The following is a 22656-nucleotide window of genomic DNA, read 5'->3' on the forward strand; positions in this document are numbered from 1 at the left end:
ATTACAGCATGCATGATGAGAGCTTCGATCAGCGTTTATCATCTAGTAGAACCGAGTGGTACAAATGGACACATCAGGTTTCGTCCACTCACATGCTATTCGCGCAGAAAGATATTCGTTCGCTCTTCATTCAAACTACTGACGACAGATGACAAGTTGTGTGGTGTGTTCTTGTGCAACGTTCCATGCTCCCAAACAATCCGCGCCACATGCGCACCAATTGTACGTGATTTATTGATGACAAAGCATCAAATGGCACATTTAGCGAAAAGTCCATCGTCGTCTGTAGCAGCCAAACGACAGATATTGCATCACGCCGTGACATTGCATTGCTGTCATTATTCCATAAATTCATTCACTCTCACGGAATATCCCTACCATGTTTGAAACGCCACGTTTCCACATCGCGCAGATTGCACAATGATTTCACCTGTACCCGCGTATATGGTCGTGACGCAAGCATTTAACTTTTCACCACTGTCTCGCGCTATCCGTCTTTGGAACAGCCTTCCGGATAGCATTGCGTCACTCACAAATCATGACGCATTTTGCAGTACTTTGACGAAACATTTTGCTTCACACTGATCCCAGTTAGCTAGTACATGGTTACTTATCAAACCGATTACGTTTTCCATGCATTGTTAGGCGTTATGCCTGTGTTATTTTTTTTAAATTTTGTATTCACTTTTTTATTTTTCGCTTTTTCACTAGCATGCAATGTGTAACGTCCTTTGTAACTATGTAACGTATATTGTAACTTCTTTTTTTCACCTCTTGCTGTTTTTATGCAATGCTGATCTGTTAATTTCTTTTTCTTCTTTTTTTTTGAAGATCTGTCTGGTTTTTGTTATATGCAAATTTCTTCGTTTTGTGCCAATGTTGGCTTCCTTGTAGCATCAATATCTTTTAATCGAGTGAGGTCTCTATAAATAAATAAAAATTTCCCATTGGCTGCGACGCCACGTCACCAGCGGGCATTGACAGAGCAGACAAGGCGACGCGACGCAGAACGTCTTTCATATGCAGCGAAGTGTGGCCCAGAACGCGAGTGTCTGTTGGCTCGAAAACACGAAGCGTAGCAGCTTCGAGCGAGGGCGACGAGCCTAAAGGAAAGTAGTGAACATTTAGCGCAGAAACGCGAAGGGCACGTGGTGTCGACACGGTGCAGTGAGACAGCAGTAGATCTGCAAAACTCGAGAACGTTACTCGCAGCTCAAAATTCGAAGTACCGCTGAGCGGCGTTCAAATGGACACGAATGCTTTCGCATTCGCAACTCGTATGAAGTGCTCAGGTGTCCTGGTATCGTATTTGCATTCGCCCCCTTTATGTGTCGACACATTGACGTCTCGTTTCGCATCATAGAAAATATTGCCACCCGTCCGTAACCACACCGTAAACAACGTACGAAACGTGGGACGGGCAGCGACATTACGGCGTTGCAAAATCTTGTTCGAACGCACACACGCCGCAGTGTAATAGCAGACTGGGATTATTACCACCCAAACCAGTTGAATTTTGTCTAACGTCAACGAACTTTAGCAATTTGAGTTGTTTAGGCGTGTTGAATATGCAAAAGCATATCACCCGAAGCGGTGGAAAATACAGCGCTTAATGATTGATTGGCGGGGTGAATAATTAATATGTTTGTTTGATGTCCAAAAATAACATCGAGGCTATGAGGAATGCCATATTAGGATCTCGGGAATAATATTGACAACCTGGGGGGTTCTTTAAAGGGACGCTAAAGAGAAATTCTTTCAGCTCAATTAGTAATTAACCTTTTTTTTTAGAATACCAGGAGAGCCACTCTTATTGTAACATGATCCTTAGTAATCGAGAAATGATTCCTGCATAATGATAAGCTGCATTTCTAAAATAGCTAAAGATGGAATATCGCAAATTTCGGGAACTGTTACTGAGCCTCGCAGCCCGAATACGAAATAATACATTGAAATTCCTGACGTCACGCTGACGTACCGGCTCTCGGGATGTGGGGTGAAATTTAGGAAGCAAAAGTGGGAATTCAATTTTTCTTTCTAAAAATAAGCCTATTATGGAAAACATAAAGTATTGAGTTCTGAAAGAACAGTTTATCAGACTTATATGACAGCGTTTCTTTTTACTATGGCACTATTGCGCACCCGAATTTCAACAGCAAGATAAGAATCACTGCGTTTTAACGCCGTGATTATGGAGCCGCCATTATCAGCGCCGCAGTTCATTAGCAAAGCGGCTTTGTGAAGACACATATATTACAGCTGAATGCATAGATTTGGTGCACGAAGAGATATCTATCATTCTTCGAATACCAGTGCCGTCAAACTGGCGTGTGCCCATTTAATGATCGCTCACGAAATCCAGATGACTACAAACCTCTTCTTTCTTCTTTCTTGGGTTTTACGTGCAAAAACCAGTTCTGATTATGAGGCATGCCGTAGTCGAGGGCTCCGAGTTAATTTTGACCACCTGAGGTTCTTTAACGTGCACTACAACGCAAGCACACTGGCGTTTTTTTTTTTTTTTCTCATTTCGCCTCCATCGAAATGCGGCCGCCGCGGCCGGGATTCGATCCCGCGACCTCGTGCTCAGCATCGCAGTGCCTTAGCTGAGTGAGCCACCGTGGCGGCTGACTACACTCTAAGAAAAATGCTGGCGAAAACGGGAGTAACTGGGCTGTTACTCCTAAAAAAGGGCGCTTTCGTCCCTCAAAGGACTAGCTGCAGGAGTGTGCGTGTCGTGTGCAAATTTTGGGGAGTAAGTGTTTAGTCCCTGGGTCGAAAAGGGAGCAACGACAGGAAGAACGGCAACAGTTACTCCCCGTGCACTTCGCTGTTTTCGTCCGTGCGCGGAAAACGGTATTGTCTATAAATCTTGAATAATTTGAAGTTCGTGCACTGTCTATTAAAGTACATACAAAGCAGCACTATGTCTCTTCGTGTAAAAATATGCGTGAAACTTAAAATTTGGAGTGTGAAGAACCATGCAAGGCATGTGCAAGCCATAAGTGAACGATACACATTAAAGGCGCAAGTCATTGATGGACTGCCATATGCTCTTGGTCAATAGTACCTAAGTTCCTTCCGTTCCAAGGAGATTACATAAGTGAAACGATACGTAGCTCAAACGGGGGCAAGCTAAGTGACAGATGAGTTCGCATTCTATGTCGTCTTGCGTGCCCCGTATATGCGCGCACTACACGTACGTACATCGCGTAATGTCTCATCGCATAATCGCGCAACTTTCTTTTTGCAACCGCACGGTTGCAAATACACGCAACGTTAGACTCTCCCCGCGTAGCATACACAAAATGCTGAGTCTCTTGTATTGCCGCACCTGCGTTTAGATGCTTAACCTTGGCTCAGTAACCTGTCTCGTCAAGCGAGCTACCGTGGTGCAGTGGAGCCCCATCAGGCGCTCCCGAATGGCTGGCTATTATTGCGACCCAGACGCAAGACCAGCACGCATGTATTTCCGAGAAAGCGTACACAGGTTCCTTGGGACATTGAAAGCGCAAACAGATGTTCCCGAGTGGCTGTCAAGGCTGCAGCCTTTGGTCTTGCTCAGGGAATTTTAAAATGACAACGCCTGGCCGCAATGGCAATTTGGCCACTTGAGCGATCTGGCGCACTTTCTATTGTTGTGTGTTCATTTGCTGTACTGTGTCGAAGCCCGGCAATAAAGAAAGAAAAAAAAGAAAGAGCTACCGTGGTGAAGTGGGTAGAGTACCTGACTTGTGAGCGCGATGACGTGTGTTCGAATCCTACTTCGGAGTGCTTTTCTTTCCTTTTTTTGTCATCTCAATAGTTTTTTATCAGCGTATAAATGGCTAATTTCGTTAATTCCATCCTTGCGGAGCAGCGAAAAAAATTACCGTTACACCCTTGAGGAGCATCGGAAAAGAGCAACTGTTAGTCCTTGATGGAGTAACCACGTGGGGAGTAACCGTTCATCCCCTTGCAGTTACTCCCCAAAAGGACGAATGGTTGTGGCAGGTCAGTTACTCCCCAAAAAGGACTAACCTCGACATCCCATATGGACCTTTTTTTATTAGAGTGTACAAACCTCAACCTACCAAACGACGGAAATTCGGTGATATAGCCCGCAGCGTAGGATTATCGTGTTTCCGCCAGCATAGTCGGTGACAACCTAGGAATTACAAACTCCACCCATAAAAACTTAGTGCACCTGCCTTTCACCTGTGAAAGAGAGGCCAGCCAACTGGAGGCCGCTCACAACGAAATGAAGTTGCTCTGTTGATCTAAATGTTAGGCTATAATTGGAAAACAAAGGCTCGTTGCTTCAAGCTAAAGTATTACTTTTGGCTGAGTATATCAGCGTCACCCATTTAATTTGCCCGAGAAATTCATGTTTCATCCTGAAACAACTGACCCGAAGAAAGATTATACGCAAGAATAGCTGATTTACGCATGCAATAATACCGCTTGATGTCAGAGAAACAAGCGAACCTTATTGGCCGTACATAATCTGAGTGTAATTGTGAGTAAAGTCTTGCTGCCACGCCTTTCTTTCAGAGGTGAAGGATAGGGAGACTGCATTTTTGTGGGTGGAGTTTTAATATTTAGGTGTCACCGATTATTGATAACAGACATCGATGTTCATAACAATAATATCAGAGGATGACAGGGAAATCGGGACGACACAACAGAAAAAAAAATACATCACCTTTATTGCATCTCAAGGTCTTTGAACACACAGTAAATGGTGTCGTCTTATTCAGCGAAGTGTAATTTAAATTAAAACGGGCGCTCAATTTCATGGGACTCCATTTCGTCGAAGAACCGTTCAATCGTGACTAACTTAATCGGACGCCGTCCCTCAGAATTTTATGGCTATTTCAAATAAGAGATGCTGGTCTATTTCGCACCTCGTATACTGTGTAAGGACATATATTTGCCGCCATTCTTCGTAATGATATGGTTCTCTTGTTAGGTCGACAGAACCCCTCCCGTGCAGTGCCTTAACCCTAACAATGTCTGGAAAACTATTCGTATTTATTTGTTTTTCCCCCCAACTGAAATTGACCACAATGCCGTATCCACTTCGTCGGTCGACCTTAATACTGAGCCATGTATCTCGTCCAAGCAAATGAGAGAACAGTCTGACAGGATTTCCTGCTATCGGAAGCTCTTCCGTGCTTGATAAAAGCATCCAATAAAGTATTTCATCAACATTTCCACAGCTTGCCGAGCAAGATTCTCCAGACCCGGCAGTCGGCTCATCCAGTGCTCGTGGGACCAGGGTCAACTCTGGTCTCCGGGTCCGGGGGAGTGGTACGCTCTGGAAATATTTTATGTCATCGAGAAAAAACTTACAACTGTCAACTGAGGCACATAAGTCCCGAAGGATGCACTTCTCCTCGCACCACGGCGCCTTTTCGTCAAAGGAACCAGCTCCGGCCGCCACGTCGCACTCTCGCACCCGTGAACTATCCGGTGCTTTCGAGGTCAGCATGCGCTCGTGCAGCTGTGAGGCCTCCCCAATCGCTTGCGAGAATTTCTCGGCGGCCAGGACAACGTTGGCGTTCATAGTTTGAAGACTGGCCGCCAGCGCAGCGTTTAAATCGCGCAGCTGGGCGCCTTGGATTCGGCACGCCTCCGTCAGTTCGTTCACCCGGCTCTGAAGCCCCGGGATCTCTTCTTCGTACGCCCTTCTCGATGGCTGCTCGATGTCTCCCCTATCCGCCCCGACGACATCGGTAGCGACGGCTGCGCCACCTGGTCGCGATGCCTGAGCGAGCGTCGCCACTGAACGTTTGCTGCACCCGCCGATGTAGTGGGCTGCTAGCTAACTGTGCGGGACGAGCTCGCCGCACTGCTGACACGGGAACGCGTGGAAGGCGCACTCTTCCTCGAAGTGACGCAGAAGCGCCGCCAAGGGACCCACAAAATCGCAGCCATGGACTTCGTTCCAGCAGTAAGCCTTGAAAAAAAAAAGAGCGTGGCAAAAAAAAAAAAAAAAATATGTATTTCGACAGGAATGAACGTTAAACAAAGCGTTAAATTCACAATACGCACAAGTAACGCATGAACGCGTCGCAGTATGCATATGTGTTGCTGCGACACTATTGCAATGTTAGCGCGTACAAAGGCACGATGTTTTACATCTGTCTAGTCACGTGATAACACAATTATACAACTTTGTATATGTTTAGTGACCAGTGATGGGACTTCATTTTTCGACGCCTTTATTATTTATTTATTTTTTTGTCGAAATTAATCTTCCATAAAAGCGTGTAGGAGTCTCTGTGCAGTGTATAAGTACAACTTTTGTTATTGTACCTTATTTTCTTGAAGGCGAACTGCACGTAAATAATTCAATGTATGAAACAAGTGCCTTAGAATCAACGTCTGTGCCAGCGAATTTTACGCTCTCTCTTCCGCGTCCCTTCGACGTTAATTGGCAGCCCGCGCAATGGGAGACTTCTTGCTTCTAATGGGGGCTTATAACACGCCACAGCTAGCGTATCCTGCACGACCGCGTCATTGGTATTCGGGCGTGGTTGACTACTTTTGACCCTAAAGCAGTGTCATTTGCGTCATGTGAAGAATCATTAAACGAACAGATGGCCTTGGACAATGACTTTACCCTATAGTGTCAAGCCACGTGCCGTTCGAAGTAATGATATGGTTACGATGTGATATGGTCACGAAGGATTTAGCCAGCAGCTACTCTGGCAAAAAAAAAAAGAAATACTAGGCTAAGAAAAAAAAAAAGGAAAAAGGCGAGTAGCAAGATGTCCTAGAGTATCCCCCTTTGTGTACAGCTTTATATGTCGTACACTCACTGGACAGAGAAAGCCCGCCTGAGTTTTTCGAGCTCCTGACTTCAGGCTAAGTTGAAGAAAACGCACGATAATGATTACTCTTAAGGAAGCGTTACCACGGGAGCTCCTATGTAAATACTTGGTAGCGGAGAAATCGTTTTGATCGACCTCAGCGGGACAACAATGGCATGAGCACATCGAATATCGACAAAATGTCTTATTTCAATTCTTATTTCAAAATCTTATTTCAATTCCATCGAATGGCGACGAAATAAAGCAGGGGCCTAAAAAGGAGAGTGCATAGTAAAGCACAATCTTTCTAAGTATCGAGAGAAAATTCCCGCTTTCTTCGAATTAATACACCTTTATTACTATTTAATTTGGTACATTATTTCGACTTCAAAGGTATCACTTAAATGGCACTCAGGCAGGCAAGAGAGGTCCTGTAAATTATTCTGGAAATGCATTGCCTTACACTTTATAAATCACACAAGGTTTCAAAAAGAAATCTGAGGGTGTCGAGCATCTCACTAGTTCAGTTTGGCGTGGACGCACGATTCGTATATAGTCAATAGGGGGGTACTCTGCATGGTGGGTATAGGTGTACTGCTCGCACGAGTTGCTGAAGTTGTCCACGCTCTGTGCATTAGCTTAGGCTAAATCTATCGGATGCGGTCACATGAGCCTCGGCGTTTGGAGCCGTTTAGAGTGGTGCTGCTGCCGGGGGGACTCAGTGAGCGGTCGCAAACTGAGAAGCGATACATGGTGATAAAGTTCGCAGCCTCGCAGCACGGCGGGACATCGCGCTTTCAAAGCGAGCCATACACAGATAAACCTCGAGCCATCATATATATATATATATTTACGTCCCTCCCTCCCTTCAGTGGATACCGAAAGGGCCACACGAACAGGTATTTTTTTACGAAATGATACGAGATTTCCCTTCGCTGTGAAAGGAGCGAGAAATACTAACCTTCAGGTTCCTCTTCTTGTCATCGCGAAGATGCAGATGCTGGCACTTATCTTCACAGAAGGGCTCTCCGTCCAGGGGGCAGACGTTTCCGCCATCTTGTACGACAGAACCTGCCCGGCACTGCGCGCACAGGGCGTGAGAACAGGGCAGCAGGACCGTCGTTATTGGAATCACGTGGCAGACGCAGCAGGCGTAACGATTCAACGTTGACTCGTCCGCGAAACGCGTCGGGCGCCAATTCACGCCTCTTACCGAGTCGCACACTCGGTGGAGAGCTCGACGCCTGTGTTCGGGCATGGTGGCGATAGAGACGACCACACCCTGGCACACGCTGACAAGAGATTTGCTCGCAACACGGCCGCCTGGATCGGCGCGCGCGGCGGGGTTGCGCATCCGGCCGTCCCGTTCGACGCGCGCCCTATTGAGAAAAAAAAAAAAATGTAATTGAGGAAGTTCCCCCGCGCGCCGCGAGGCGGCGCTGTGCTCTCAGCCCTCTTGGTGCCAGCGCTAACATTCGCAAATGCCATTATATGCTTGAAATCGGATATATTGGCGGGTTTGGAAGTTAACCAAAGATCAGTAGGCCGGTTGGCTTTGGGAGCACGCGGTAATACGACAAATGAGGCAGTGCATGGAGACATGGGTTGGGCCTCTTTCGAAGTCAGAGAAGCACAAAGCAAAATTAGTTTTGAGGAAAGGCTCAGGAACATGGATGAAAATAAATGGGCGGCTAAAGTGCACAAGTATCTCTACATGAAAAGCGTGGACACAGAATGGAGGAAGAGGTCAAGGAAGTTGGCAACCAAGTACAGGATAATCGAAACTGTAAATAGACAACCAGGGGTCATCAGAAAGAAAGTGAGAGAAATAGAGACCGTGAATTGGATGCAAAGAATGGAAACGAAAAGGACAATGGAGATTTACAAGAATGAGAAGAAAGAAATTAGAAGGGAAAATCTGTACGATAACACAAAGGGCAGTGCCTTGCTATTTGAGGCTCGAGCCGGTTGCCTAAGGACAAAAACATATCGGAACAAATATTCGGAACTAGATGAGACATGTGTATGCTGCAGTAAAGATCCAGAGACCACTCAGCACATCCTAATGGAATGCGACGGGATCCACCCAGCGAGAACCGTAGGTAACGTGCAACTCCCAGAAGCGCTTGGGTTTAAAGTGGAAGGAAACATAAACAGATCAGCCGTAGAGATCAGCAAGAGACGATTAGAGTACTGGTGGAAAAAAAGCAGGGAAAAGATGGATACGACCTGATCTCTTAAAATCATAGGCAGCGGTACAAGCTAAATTTTTGAAAAAGAAAGATAAGGTATACAAAAATGCTAGATAAAGAACATGTGTAGTATACCTGATTAAATCAAGCAGGCTAGGTGACTATTTGTCGCCACCCCGTTTCAAAGGGGATGCCAATAAATCATCATCTTAGGGAGCCTACATGCAACGCCGTTTTAGGGTGGTGACAGCCTTTGTAAGGGCACTTGCCGCCACCAGCTAAATTGGCGGGTTAATTTTGGGGACCAAAATGGCGAAAGACCAGCCGACAGACCACACTTCCCGAAACCCTTGGTGATGTCAAATTAATTGACTTCTTTTAATAAACCTTGGCCTCAGCAGCCAGAGACAAATGGCGCGTCTGAGCGCCGTACACGGCACGTATACGTTTTAGTTAAACAGACTAGCAAGGACAGTCTTTATTACAGCACACTTCGAAAAGCACCCTTTATATATTATGTACAACTGGAAGACAACGACAATGCTTAATGCTGTTCACATTCTTGGCGTGAGATAATCCTACCACGAGCACGCCATCGTGCTTTATAAAAACTTGTTGCTTTATATGTGTCGCATGACGTGCAATAGAAAAGTAAGTTTGATATGTTAAAATAAAGCGTAAAGACATCTAGTATATTAAATATGTATATGCAGGCTTCTTGTGCGCGTTGGCGCAAGACTAAATTAAAGAAATTTAATAGATCACGTGCCAACATGAGTACATCAGAGCGTGACAAAAAAAAAGGCAGAAAGACTGTGCACCAAAATGGCTACCCACCAAATTTGGCGGTAAATAGTGGTCAAAATGTTGCTGTTGTCCCCACCCTAAAACGGTGTTGCATGTAGGCTCCCTAACCCCTCTGCTGGGGGCGTGCTGACGCATAGGCAGGATGTTTACGCGACTTGTCTGGCGCATTGCATGTGCCTTGAGACATGCATCCTGGCGAGTGAGTTTCCGCTGTGCCTAAGTGCTTCTCCGACCACGCTGGTTAGTCTTGCGCTCGCTCTTCCCTTCCAAAAGAAACTTATTTCATCACCGTGGTCATGGTGTGGATACGTTCACGGGCCGAGCGCTGTGTTCACAGAAGTCTTAATATACAGACATCATGGTGCTAATAATAATCTTGCAGTACGTTTTCTCCGGCCTGATGTACCTGCCAAATTAATTATTCGGCGCCCTTGCACGCGCGTAACATTCACATGGTGAAGTTCCCGCGATACATCAGTGGTGCAGAAGTGGTTTCTCCTTTAAGCCTCGAACTACTCTGTTACTTGGAAGTGTTGCTGCTGAAGGCCCTGTGTGACTAGCATATATGTTCTCACAATTATTTTCACGTTGTTGTACCACATTGGCTTGAGGCAAGTGATTCGTTCTTACAATCTCGCCTGAGATTCCGCGTGTGATTTACTATATTTTTCAGAAACATGCCGTACTGCTGCGTGCCCTGCTACAAGTTGAGCACCAAGAAAAGGCTTCATCTAAGCTTACACGAATTTCCAGTGGATGAAACTCTTTGGCAAGCGTGGCTTAAAGCCATATCCAAGAAACACTGCTTTCCCAATGGCAGCTCCGCCAGTAGCGTCGTCGGCTCATTGCACTTCTTGGGCACGAACTACTGTTTTGAGTCCGCCAAGACCCGGCACCTGAAGCGGAATGCCGTCTCCAGTGTTTTTCATGGCTACCCGTGCTATATGCAGTGGTAGATACAAAAAAAAGATGAAAAAAAAAGGCGAAAGTTGGAGCGGGAACGACCACTGTGCACAGTTCCTATAACAAAGGGTGTTATGGGTACAGTGAACAGCGACAGTGAAGCAAATTGTGCAATAGCAGGGGGCCATGAAGACAGCCATCATCTGCTTTTTCCCTTTTGGGAACTGCCATCCCCCGAGTTGTGATAGCTTGCTGGAATGTCATGCTGCCAGTGACAGGCAGGCTAACCACCGAGGTAGTGGAAATCGGCGCCCAGCCGATTCAATAGAATGCCCAATTCAAACCACCGACGACATGGTCCCACATAAGCATTCAGATGTGAAGCAAATAAACCGCTTGAGGGTGTAGCTTTTCAGGAACAATGATGTCATGCAAAGGCTTCGAAGGGAAAATGAAAGCCTGAAGAAAAAAAATGTTTTCAAGTCCAATACACTGCACTCTGCATTGAGCATGCAAAGATGCAAGACTGCCGCGATTTCAGCTCTCCATTTCCAAGCTCTGAGTCGTCCTATTTTTCGCTTTCCGAAGCGTATTTTGACAAGTAGCCATGTGATCAAGCTCATTGTAAGTCATAAACAAAAGTTTGCGGGCTGCGGATTCGCGAAAAAAAAAAAAAAGATCTGCGTAGCCTCGTTAGTCAGGTGGCATTCCTTCGAACAGAGCTCGAATGCCTTCTCTCGTTTGTAGGCTTTCCATTGCCATGCTACGCTTGAGCGCACGGAAATACTTTTTCCGCGAACTTTGGCTCTTGAGTGTACTCGCTTCGGTCAGCACCATATCGACAGAGGCTGGAGCGCAAACTTACCACTAGCCTAAGCAACCACCCCCGCAAAAAAATAGCGACAGGAGCCATCGGTGCTTTTGTGCGCCCCCTTTTTGTCCCGCACAACTTTTCTCGGTTTCTTGTAGAGCGGTATTTTCAAGGTGGCGCAAATCGCCTCGCGCGGAGCCGTAGCGAGGGGTCGGAGGCGCGAGCGTGAACGCCCCTTTTCGCAATTGCACCCTCTCCGTCCCAATGGGACGGCCGGAGCAACGCCGCCGCGCGCGCCGGTCCCGGAGGCCGTGCTCGCAATCATGTGAAGGCACATAACATCGTCAGATGGCGCGCAGGCATCAGTGGCAGTAAAACCCCTATATTTATAAAAGTAGCGCCATCCACTTCCCTCCTCCTCCGTTCCACTATCGCGCTCGGCGCGACCAGCGCGATCGAGGCGCGATATCGAAAGTGGCGCCGCCTGCGTCGGGCCTGCCGTGGCAGACGACAGCTAACGCGCTACCAGAGGAAATCCGAGGAAAACTTCGATCGCGCCCTGCGGAGACGTTTTTGAGGCGCGATTTTGCTTCGTCAGTCAGTAACTGGTCTTAATAATGCCGTTTTGGAAGTAGCAACGCGACGATGCGAGACGGCGCAAATATCAAGTGTGCAGCAAGCGTTTGCGCACGCCGGATGGTAAACAAAAAAATCCTTTTGCCCTCGCCTTGTCGGTTGCGACAACTTAAAGTGCAGCAGCATGCTATCACAACGAAGTTCTTGTCCCTAACACGTTTGATCCGTTTGTGCGTACAGCACTTTCGTCGCACAGGCCCGAGAATGGCAGTCGGAGCGCGCTGGAAAGAAAAAAAATATACAAAAGCGCGACGCGAACTTCCACGTGACACGGATTGGCCAATGGGGGAGCGGAGGAGGCTGGGGCGACAGGAGGCGGCTAAGAGAGGGCGAGGAGGAAGCGCCGGGGTGAGCGCGGTGGCGGCAAGATCTAAGAATGGCGCTACTTTTATAAATATAGGGGCTTTAAAGCCCCTACCAAAGCGCCACCCTAGCCACCCTACCAAAGCGCCGGCTCCGGCGAGGGCCTTTTTCTGTGAACTGCCGCGCCGCGCCGCTGCTGCTCCGGACCCGTGGGCTTCTCGCGCTCGCGAAGCGCGCGGGAAGCGAGGGTCGTCTGCTACGCGCTGTGTTTTTTGCGTTCACTTTCCACACAAAGCACTTAAACTCTATTTAACTTCAACAGTGTGGTGCTGCATGGAGCTCACCCATGTTTGAGCGCTTCTTTAGGGCATGGGCAGCAATATAAAGCAAGAACTAACGTATCATGACTAATCAGCGCGGCCTAGCTCTGGTGGTAGAGTTCGGGAACGGTATTACGGTAACTGTGCGTGCGTAGAAACGCGCTAAATGAGCCCGCGCAAGGAAAGAACGTAAAAAAGAAAAGTTATTCGCATGGATACGCGGGCAATAGCACCATGCTTGCAAGAATAAGAGTAAATTAGTAAATTACTCGCGCAGTCAAGTGAAATACTTGCGCGCGTGCAGTGACCGCTTCGCTCACCATTACGCGCTTTTCGCTCATGGTCAGTAGTGGTTTACAGCTATATGCATATGTATTTCTTCGAATATTTTTTAGCCACGACAATATTTTATTATGAACAGAGCAGTGTGAGAAGATGTAAGGGAAGCAAGAGAAAGAGCAAAGACGGCCCTAACGCCGCAATATTGTTGGCATATTTCGTTTCAGAGATTGCGTGCACGAACAATTCTTGCTGTGCGCTATCTCTTCAATACAAACTTCGCGCATGATGTAACTTAAGGTTCACCGTGAGCGAAGGTTTTTTTCAAATTCAGAAATTCGAAAGAAAAGCCATTCGATCCAGCCAATGTAGCTAAACAAATATATTTATTTTTCGACATTGAAATGAATAGATAGGTACTACTGGCCTACCCATTTACTAATTTGTTATGTAAAGGTTATTACTGCAATAGCCTTGTTTTAATAATCCGTGAATCCGTGAAATTACCAACATGTGACTTCTCATTATATCATAGTTATTGTGTAACGTGTGATTTTTTACGTAAACTAACAAGCCTTCATGGCGCATGACGATGTTTGTGCTTGCATTATATTGAGTGGAAAATCGTCTTGAAAGTTACTGCATTTGATGCACTACAAATATCGCTATTGATTTTACATATCCCTAAAATAGTTACCTTCAATAACAGCAAAAAATGAAAAGGTTATGTTCTGGTGATTTGTCGCCTCTTTCATTACGTAACTACAAGTACGTAGTTAGTGATCAGTAAATATATTTGCTGTGTACGAACCAGCGAGCATACGCAATAAATATTCCTAAAGTTACTTTCATGTTAAAATTCAACCCGCCGTGGTTGCTCAGTGGCTGTGGTGTTGGGCTGCTGAGCACGAGGTCGCGGGATCGAATCCCGGCCACGGCGGCCGCATTTCGATGGGGGCGAAATGCGAAAACACCCGTGTACTTAGATTTAGGTGCACGTTAAAGAACCCCAGGTGGTCTAAATTTCCGGAGTCCCCCAGTACGGCGTGCCTCATAATCAGAACTGGTTTTGGCACGTAAAACCCCATAATTTAATTTTTTTATGTTAAAATTCGCTTAGTGTTTGCGCTCTTGCAACACAAGAAGGCGAAAGACGAGTTGCACATACGTAATTCATCATGTTCGTTTTCTGACGCTTGCTCGTAATTATGAAATGAGGCATACGTATACAATGTTGCACTGTTAGCGTTTCATTTATTTCGGTTTGTCTTGTTTTTGCCGCGTATATTTCTCGCGTACCCTTTACTTATACACGCCGTGCTATAGCTTATTAGTGGCTTTGGTAGGTTGTACTGCTAAGCTCGATGACGCGGGTTCGATTCCCGGCCACGGTGGCTTACATTTCTATGGCGGCGAAATGCATAAAACACCCGTGTACCGAGATTTAGGTGCACGTTAAAGAACCCCAGGTGGTCTAAATTAACGGAGCCCTACACTGCGGCGTCTCTCATAGCCATATTGTGATTTTTGGGTGAAAAACCCCAGAAATTATCATTACTATTATTACCCCTTACCTGTGTTCTCAGTTCTTCATGATATATGGGCAAGTTGAACACGTTGACATCGAGATTGACATTCAACACGTTTTTATCGTCACACCCACAGCATCAGAGGGATTTCTGGCCGTAGTCATATGACCACACGTCATATTGTTATCGTTAATCGTGACGTGAGTGCAAGTATGTCAAGTTACTAATGCCATGACTCATCAGTCATCTTAGCCACACATTAGTGCCTTTACACACTATACTTTGCTATATATTATACCAAGTGAACGACCCGGGAGATTTACGCGGTTTGTATTTATTTTTTGGTACCGCGGCATCGGCCAACAGACACATTCCGCTTCCCAAGAGCCCAGTTAAGGATCTCGCCTTAATAAAGAAAAAAAAAACAGAGCATGGGATGCAGTCTTGTAAAGCAAATCGAATGCAATAAATAAATGAAAGGAAACGATAGGGTGTAAAAGCGTTAGCATGAGCTAGCCATATCTGCTACGCTCTCTTGGTTATTATCGCGGTCTCCAGCTTATTTTCTTCTGCAGCAGGTTCACGTTGCTCATTCCACGCATAACTAAATGAAGTAAGCGCGCGGAATGCGTTACTCAAACAGCCGCGTAAGCGCGGACCAAGCGAGCTAGAAGGAAATAGACAAAATACCCGTATTCACAACCGGCAAACGCGTTGTCTGTGCGGTAAGTGACTGCGGTATTACCTTGCGGTGACGTGGTATTTATATATATCCCAAATTATCGCGATGTTGGCTAATAGCAACGAAAATATCAGGCTCGTAGCAGACGAACCCCGGCTTGGCGCGGCTTCCGCAGCGGAGAAAGCCCACGGGTCCAGTACAGCAGCGCCGCGGCGCGGGAGTTCACACAAAAAGGTCCTCGCTCCTCCCATGCATTCGCGCGGCACTTTGGACACTCTCCCATATTCTAGGTCACTCTAACGAAAGTGCTGTACGCACAAGCGGATCAAACGTGTTAGGGACAGGAACTTCGTTGTGATGGCATGCTGCGGCGCCTTAAGTTGCCGCAACCGACAAGGCGAGGACAAAAGGCTTTTTTTTGTTTACCATCCGGCGTGCGCAAACGCTTGCTGCACAATTGATATTTGCGCCGCCTCGCATCGTCGCTTTGCTACTTCCAAAACGGCATTATTACGACCAGTTACTGACTGACGAAGCAAAATCGCGCCTCAAAAACTTCTCCGCAGGGCGCGATCCAAGTTTTCCTCGGATTTAGTCTGGTAGCGCGTTAGCTGTCGTCTGCCACGGCAGGCCCGACGCAGTCGGCGCCACTGTTGATATCGCACCTCGATCGCGCTGGTCGCGCCGAGCGCGATAGTGGAACGGAGGAGGAGGGAAGTGGATGGCGCTACTTTTTATATATAGGGGTTTTAAGTGGCAGCGCTGATAACAGAGACCTACGCTTCCATCAATAGGCGTCCTTGAAACACTTCTCTCCCCCATGCCCACGTTTCCTGTTCGCGCCCTTCCCAATCTCTCCTCTCTCTCTATGGTGCGCGGTGTCGGACACAGATTCCGAACGGAAACTTGACTCGCCTGCAGACCTCACCAATGGGCGTTTCCGAGGTGTCGCTCATGCTCTTTTTCAACTGTACTTGAGACTGATGGCATATTCGGGTGGTCGTGTTAGCGCGCTCTGGTAGCGCTATGAAGGTCATGTAAAACAGTTACTAAGTGTTACCGTTCGCATAAACGGGTTCCTCTGATGATAACGAAGCCGGATCATCACTTCCACACCCGGTTATTGTCGTAATACAGCTTTAAAGTTCTGTTTCACCTCTTTTGTAGCACGGCCAGAGCGCTATGAAACGACCACTCGAATATGCCATTAGCCTGCAGCCTTAGCATCGCCCCGTCACCAAACAAGTTCCTTTTGTCAGATGTGGCTTGGCTCTCACGGACAAGCACTCGATCCTTCTTTATTGTAACAGGCAACGGCGACATGTAGTAGAATTTTTTCAGGTGCGTCAGAAACTATAGTGCACAATCTGTGCGCTATAGTTTACTCGCCGTTCTTATCTTGATTCTCGCTGGTCTCACCTTGAACCCGCCAACGACAGAATGTTCTCGAAAGGTCCTCGGAATCAAGCCGAAGTGATCAAGAATGCAAACACTGACTAAACGTTCTTTATTCTTGACTGGAAAAGAGAAATTGATACAGGAAAGACAGGGACTGAGTCACGTGTATTGTGGAAAGGAGAGAGCCGTTTGTTGGAAAACACACAGAAACTTTTAATAAAACTACAAGACTAACAAAACCATAAAATAAACACTCAAAAAGACATCATGGCAAGAACCGCACTTAGGGCTAGGATGGCGTTAATAACACGCAAGTTCGGGCAGGTAGCGGGTGTGAGTGCGCACTACAGTCTCGATGCGGCGAAGCGGAGACGAGACGACGAGAGAAGCCGTTTCGGTCTCACCAAAAGTCGGTGTAGCGGACCATCGGACAAGCTACTGGAGCGTGGCAGCTCTGGCTTGGAGGAGGTCAGACGTCTTGGCGGCACGGGCAGATGGCGACGGCGTTCTGGCCACGCAGCTGGTCGTGGAACTCGGGCCCGTAGCCCTACCGCTCACGTTCTGCCCACGGGCACAGAAGCTCGCCGGCCTCGGGCAGCAGTTGACGATAAGGTAGAGGGGCGACTCCCAGGAACGGGTTGGCAGGAGGCCCCGTCGGGTAAAGTCCTGGTGGCTCCGGTCCGGAACCCGACGGCCCGTCTTCAACCCCCGGTCTGGTGGCCGACCTTCTCTCCTGGTGCCGCTTCTGGAACTCTCCCCTCTTCTGCCAGTGCGGATCGCTTTTCTGCCGCTCTGGCCGATTTGTCGTTTTCTCATTGGCCACTTTAAGCTCCGTGTTCTCTTGCGATTGGATGTCTTTTCCTTTTGCTATTTCTCTTCTTGCGCCGCGTGTTCACGCGCAGTTCTTAAACGTTGTCGTCTTTCAATCCAGCACGGAATTGGCCTCGGCGCGCGCACTACATGTCCTCTGCTTCTTGTCTCCAACCACCGCACCGCGTCGCGCACCACACATATCAGAGTCTCAATCCACCGCACCGTGTCGCACACACCACAGTAACTTCGCACTATAGCGGCAAACTTCAAGAAACCAGAAAAAGTTTACGTCTGTTGAATTTAGTCCACTCGATCACACACAATTTATTCATGAATTCTTAGCATATATATTACAAACACATGCGCGGCAATCCAGAACGACAGTAAGTTCACCTCTGCGAATTCTCAACAGTGCTAAGAGCCCTTTATTTGTGTAGTTCTTTTGCCGATGGCATAGCACACACTCACATTGCTATGAAAATGTTTGATTAGGGGCCCCTCGAAAGAAGAACTCGCTATGTGAAGAAGTCATTTCACCCGCACGTTGTATGCCACGTATCATTGTTGCAAATATTCTCTCCGCAGATTAGACCAAGTGTCGAGGCGTCCGCGAAACGCTGGCCGCTTAATACGGATGCAGAACACGTGACAAAGGTAAGGTAGGAACTCCAAAGTTAACTTGGGATTAATGTGCATGGAATGGCTGTGGGCGCACCAACAGCAGGTTGAAGGAACGTAGGGAATTCAGCGGCGTTCTGTTGGAAGATCAATTTGCAACATCATTTCTCCGTCAATTATGACGCCGTCTGCAGCGAGGTTTTCTCGGTTTAGTCCGAAACGGTGATAGTAATGTACAATACCTCTTGTGCGCTCGCACGCTCGGCATTGAACTTGACAAAATTTCTCGAAAGCAAGGTTCTTGTCGGTGTACTTGTTTAGCATTGTTACTGTGACATCGCCGAATGGAAATCTAGAGTTTTTCAACATTTCAGTCACATCTACAGTCACGTATAAGCGAGATAGAACCCCAGAAACGGAAAAAACAATCCTAACATGTACATCTCTACATATCCACTTATTTATGATTGTGAGTTCGAGTGCATGTAAGGTAAGCATTTTTTCAGCATTGCCGATTGTTACTACGTACATTTTACCATTAGGGAAGTAATTCCACGGGGCACAATGTCCCAAAACAATAGAATTAGCAACACGCGAAACCCACGGCTGGCCATCAGGCAACTGAATCCGCTGTTGTAGTAATTCTAGAGCGCGCAGGGATTCGTGGGTGAAGGTTTCGACCTTTCGAAGAATCAGCTGTTTCTCTAGGTGCCACCGATTGTTTCCTTCCTCCAAAACGCCTTCACTAGCGGCCTTTTCAAGCACTCTATGGAGAGACCTGCAGTTGCTGCATGAGCGCCGAAGAAAGATTCGTCTCAACTCGGTCGACGTCTGCCTCTAATTTATTTTCCGAATCTTTAAGCGCGCAGAGGATTTCCTGCAGTTGGGCGGCATCACGAGCCCTTGATTCTTCAACGAGTTGGTTCATTTGGCTCTGAACCGTGGTCAGGTCATCACTGCATCGGTCTCCGAGAAGTGCTTTGAGTTCACTCAGGCCGGCGTTCAGCTGTCGAATAAGCATGGAGGAGATATTGGCCTCCATGCTTTCCATACTCTGTTGCAATCTATTATCAAATCCACTGATTACACGGCTGATATTCTGCAAATGGGCAGAGTCAGATGCTTTGGATAGTTCCAAGTGTTCTTTCAATTGTCTATGACGAGTAGACGGCAGGTCGTTGCATGGATCTGTCAAAAAAGGCTTCCTTTCATTCACTCTGGCACTCACGCCGCGAGAGGGCAATGAACCATCACACCCATCCGACTGTGCACAGTCCGCAGAGAGATCCCTGCGGGAGCATCCGGCCACATAGTGTACTACAAGGTGAGACCGCGGCATTCTTTGTTCGCAGCGCGGACACTGGAGGGAGTGGAAAGCGCATTCTCCTTCGTAGTGTTGCAATACAGCTTCGATTGTGCCCACGAACTCGCAGCCGTCACTTTCATTCCAGCAGTGAACCTATACATTAACGGAAACAAGAAAACTCAGCGTTAACGCTAATACGCGCGCAGCGTCGTTACTCGCAGACTATAGCAGAACCAATATCCAAACGTAAACATTGCAATGTGGGTCAGACTTAAGCACATCCAGAGCGTGGCGATTATATCTCAGTAAAGGAAGAAAAAATGCACAGATCGCGAATGTCCTACGCTTGCAAATGTACATTTGCGTGGCTGAAGAGAGGTTATTAAGGGACGCCGAATTAGTACCTTTCGTGCTAACGTTAGCAGTCCTGCCCATTTCCTTGTCTGGCTTTCGAAACGACTTCTTGTGAACATAAATTTTGCTATTGTCACTGATTAATTTGTTGCGATGGTAACCTTATGTGTAGTTATAGGACGTGCAGTAAAGCACTATCTTTTGTTAAGAGTGTCTGGAAAGTGCGGTGTCGGTTGAATTGAATTGAATTCTGGGGTCTTACGTGCCAAAACCACGATTTGCTTATTAGGCACGCTGTATTAGGGGACTCCGGATTAATCTCGACCACCAGGAGGTGTTTAAGGTACCCGAAATGCGCAGGAAACGGCCATTTTTGCATTTCGACCCCATCGAAATGCGGCCGCCGTGGCAGGGACTCGATCCCGCACCCTCGGGCTTAGCAGCATAATGCCAAAGCCACTACGCCACCATGGCGGGTAATGTAACGGCCTTATGTTTGGTTTAACCCGTTAAATTCTAGTCTTTGCAGTGGTATATTTGTAACGATGGTACGACCATGCGCCTATCATCGTCGTTAAATGTATGTGCAACGACTTCGTCCGCGATAAGGCGCGTGTGCGCGCGCAAGCACTGGCATTCTCATGCATAAAACAACATGGCAGCGGCTGCTTTCGTTCTAGGGAACTATCAGGAACTAAGTTTTCGGTAGCACCAGGCCAAGAACAAACGTGTCTCGATCGGCGCCCCCTAGTTAGCCTTGCATTCGATAATTTCAGCAGCACAGGACGAGCCAAGGCCTCATCGAAGCTATAGCTCAAGTTTTACGTTGTTTCCTTAGCCGATGTCACGTACAGTCGTGCCCATAAGTTTGGAAACCCTGCGAGCGCGTTCGAAATTGCGTGTGCGACATCGTCCATCCTTACTCGCTGGCCTGCTTTATCCTTACTCTGCGTCCGTCCTTATTCGCTGGCCTGCTCGTTCGCTTACTCTGCGCCGGCGTGTGTGTCGTTGATCAAAATTATCAGCACCCGTCGTCAATAGCGCTTAAACTCAGTCAAGATCCCATTCAACTGATTGACGAATCTCAACTGTTATCCCTGTCGTAGGCGGCAGGTGATCGAAAATCATATCGCGTGTTACTCAAACATTAAAAAATATAAGAAGATTGAACGGGGCTAAAACAAAGCGGTTCAGAGTGAATAAACTTTATTTCAGAGACCAAGTTCTTGATGCCCCGAGGTTAATCAAGTACTTTACAACCTAACGGCGATGCGTACAACTACGGCGAGCGCTATGGCAGGAGTATCCCTAGAAAAATACGACACGTATCATGCAACATTCAGTGATTCTGTACCTCTAACGTCACACTGGGGCATACCCGTCCTGGCGGATTGGCCGAGAACAGGCACACCAATCAAGTGACACATACCAGACTGCTAAGTCAATGGAAGTAAATCGAAGAATTCGCGAAATATAAATGTCTATTTTATTAACAGATCGGTATGTTCAGCGACCTGTGAGCCGGCATTATACCTTTATATTTTACGTAGGAATCGTGCATATTGGGACATTCCCGTTAAGGAGGACTGACCCAGAACGCAGTGGCACATACTGAGCGACTAAATAAAAATTAACTAACAGGATTTCTGGTAAATATAAATCACCATTGTATTCACGGATTAGTGTGCTTAGAAACCCTTGTGCGCGGACATATATTAAGATTTTATGTAGGAAGTTTTTTTTTTTGGCGTTGCGCTGAACAAAGCTCCACCTACATGGTCAGCATACAAGGTGGGTAGCTCGACATAACGTTTATGCATATATCACCAAATATACTTCGCTTGACAGCAGCCGCAGCCGCGCCCACCCGCACATCCAGCAGTAACGGCCAGGAATATTTGGGAGGGTTCACAAAGTAACCTTCTCTTTAAAACCGGTGTCGAAACTACCTTCCAGCGTGCAATTCCGGCGTACACCTCTGCCACAAAGACAATTAACCCCTTCAGAAGGCAAACAAGCCTTGCTTTAGGCAAAGGTTTCGAAACATTAGAAGCCATGATCTACTTTATGTCCCTAACGATTGTCGTTCGTTGTCATGCGCAGAATTAGGGCCCTATCCACTCACCTTGAGATTGCTCGCTCTCTTGGCGGGGAAGTCAATCCACGAGCACTCGTCCTCTTCGAATGCCTTCATGTCCAAGGGACACACGCGGCGGCCATCTTTATCTCTGGCCGCGTTGCAGGAATCGCACAGGAAATGGGAGCATGGCAGAAGCACCGTCCTCTTGGGAACCGTGCAGCAGAGGCCGCAAATGCGCGGCTGTGGCAAGTCTTCAGCGAACCGCGTCGGTCGCCAGTTCACGCCTGCGGTGGCATGCCCGCTCAGCATATACACCGCCCTCGATCCTGGATCCGGCATAGCAGGCGGCTGGGTTTCGTCGTTTGGTATCCTGCACTGACGAAGCGGCCTTTGCTGGCCTTTCTATCCGGCGGATGGGTGTCGCTCGACAACTGCGATAAAACCGGTTGCTATGGCTACGCAGAGTTGATAACAGCTTCCAGACCACCCGCTTCCCTCCCCCAACCCAACTTCTCGTTGCGCACCACTCTCCCCCGGTACTGTTTGTTACTTCCTTGATATTTCTGCCGGCGTACTTTGCGGGCGTTATCGTGATAACAGACAGCTTTAGTTGGGCGTACGCAGCACATGCGTACGTAGTACACAATACGTGGCGTACGCTGCAAAGGAAGCAATTAATACCCCTGACACACGGGCAAAAGTAAAGTCCTTTGCAGGAAACGCCTTTTGTTACTTCGAAGGAGCCTTTGCCGAAAGGAGTTGCGCCGATGACACACGGCAGCGCACTAACTTCTTTAGGTGGTTCCTGAAATGAACGCTGCAAAAAGA

The 22656-nt window shown here is 47.4% G+C and overlaps 2 protein-coding genes across 5 annotated transcripts in view; both read right to left on the reverse strand.

Moving 5' to 3' along the window:
• LOC119431184 (TNF receptor-associated factor 5) overlaps nt 1–22229 on the reverse strand; it is a 48733-nt gene extending 26504 nt beyond the window's left edge. For 2 of the 4 annotated variants that reach the window (XM_037698654.2, XM_049656784.1), the window contains exon 1: nt 21874–22002. Coding sequence is in view for 2 of the 4 variants with exons in the window: in XM_037698994.2 (XP_037554922.1) it covers nt 18855–19547; nt 21874–22167 (987 nt within the window). In the remaining 2 variants the exon portion in view is untranslated. Of the gene's footprint in view, nt 1–16709; nt 19548–21873 lie in introns of those variants that run through there. The other 2 variants (XM_037698994.2, XM_049656783.1) reach the window with 2 other exon arrangements.
• LOC125940518 (TNF receptor-associated factor 6-like) lies at nt 4691–8140 on the reverse strand. The gene is made up of 2 exons (XM_049656785.1): nt 7759–8140; nt 4691–5941 (listed from the first exon to the last, which is right to left on the reverse strand). Exons 1-2 carry the CDS (start codon nt 8053–8055, stop codon nt 5807–5809), a joined length of 432 nt encoding a protein of 143 aa, XP_049512742.1. The 5' UTR covers nt 8056–8140; the 3' UTR covers nt 4691–5806.
• Nucleotides 22230–22656: the final 427 nt, after the last annotated feature.

Source organism: Dermacentor silvarum, chromosome 10, assembly GCF_013339745.2.
Source record: "Dermacentor silvarum isolate Dsil-2018 chromosome 10, BIME_Dsil_1.4, whole genome shotgun sequence".
Classification (NCBI taxonomy): domain Eukaryota; kingdom Metazoa; phylum Arthropoda; class Arachnida; order Ixodida; family Ixodidae; genus Dermacentor; species Dermacentor silvarum.

What these genes read in the sequence shown, in the direction of transcription:
- LOC125940518 (XM_049656785.1), bottom strand. Translation starts at nt 8,055, where the DNA reads ATGCCCGAACACAGGCGTCGAGCTCTCCACCGAGTGTGCGACTCGGTA. An exon ending in ACAAGAAGAGGAACCTGAAG is followed by an intron (nt 5,942 to 7,758) that starts GTTAGTATTTCT and finishes TTTTTTTTCAAG; the next exon opens with GCTTACTGCTGGAACGAAGT.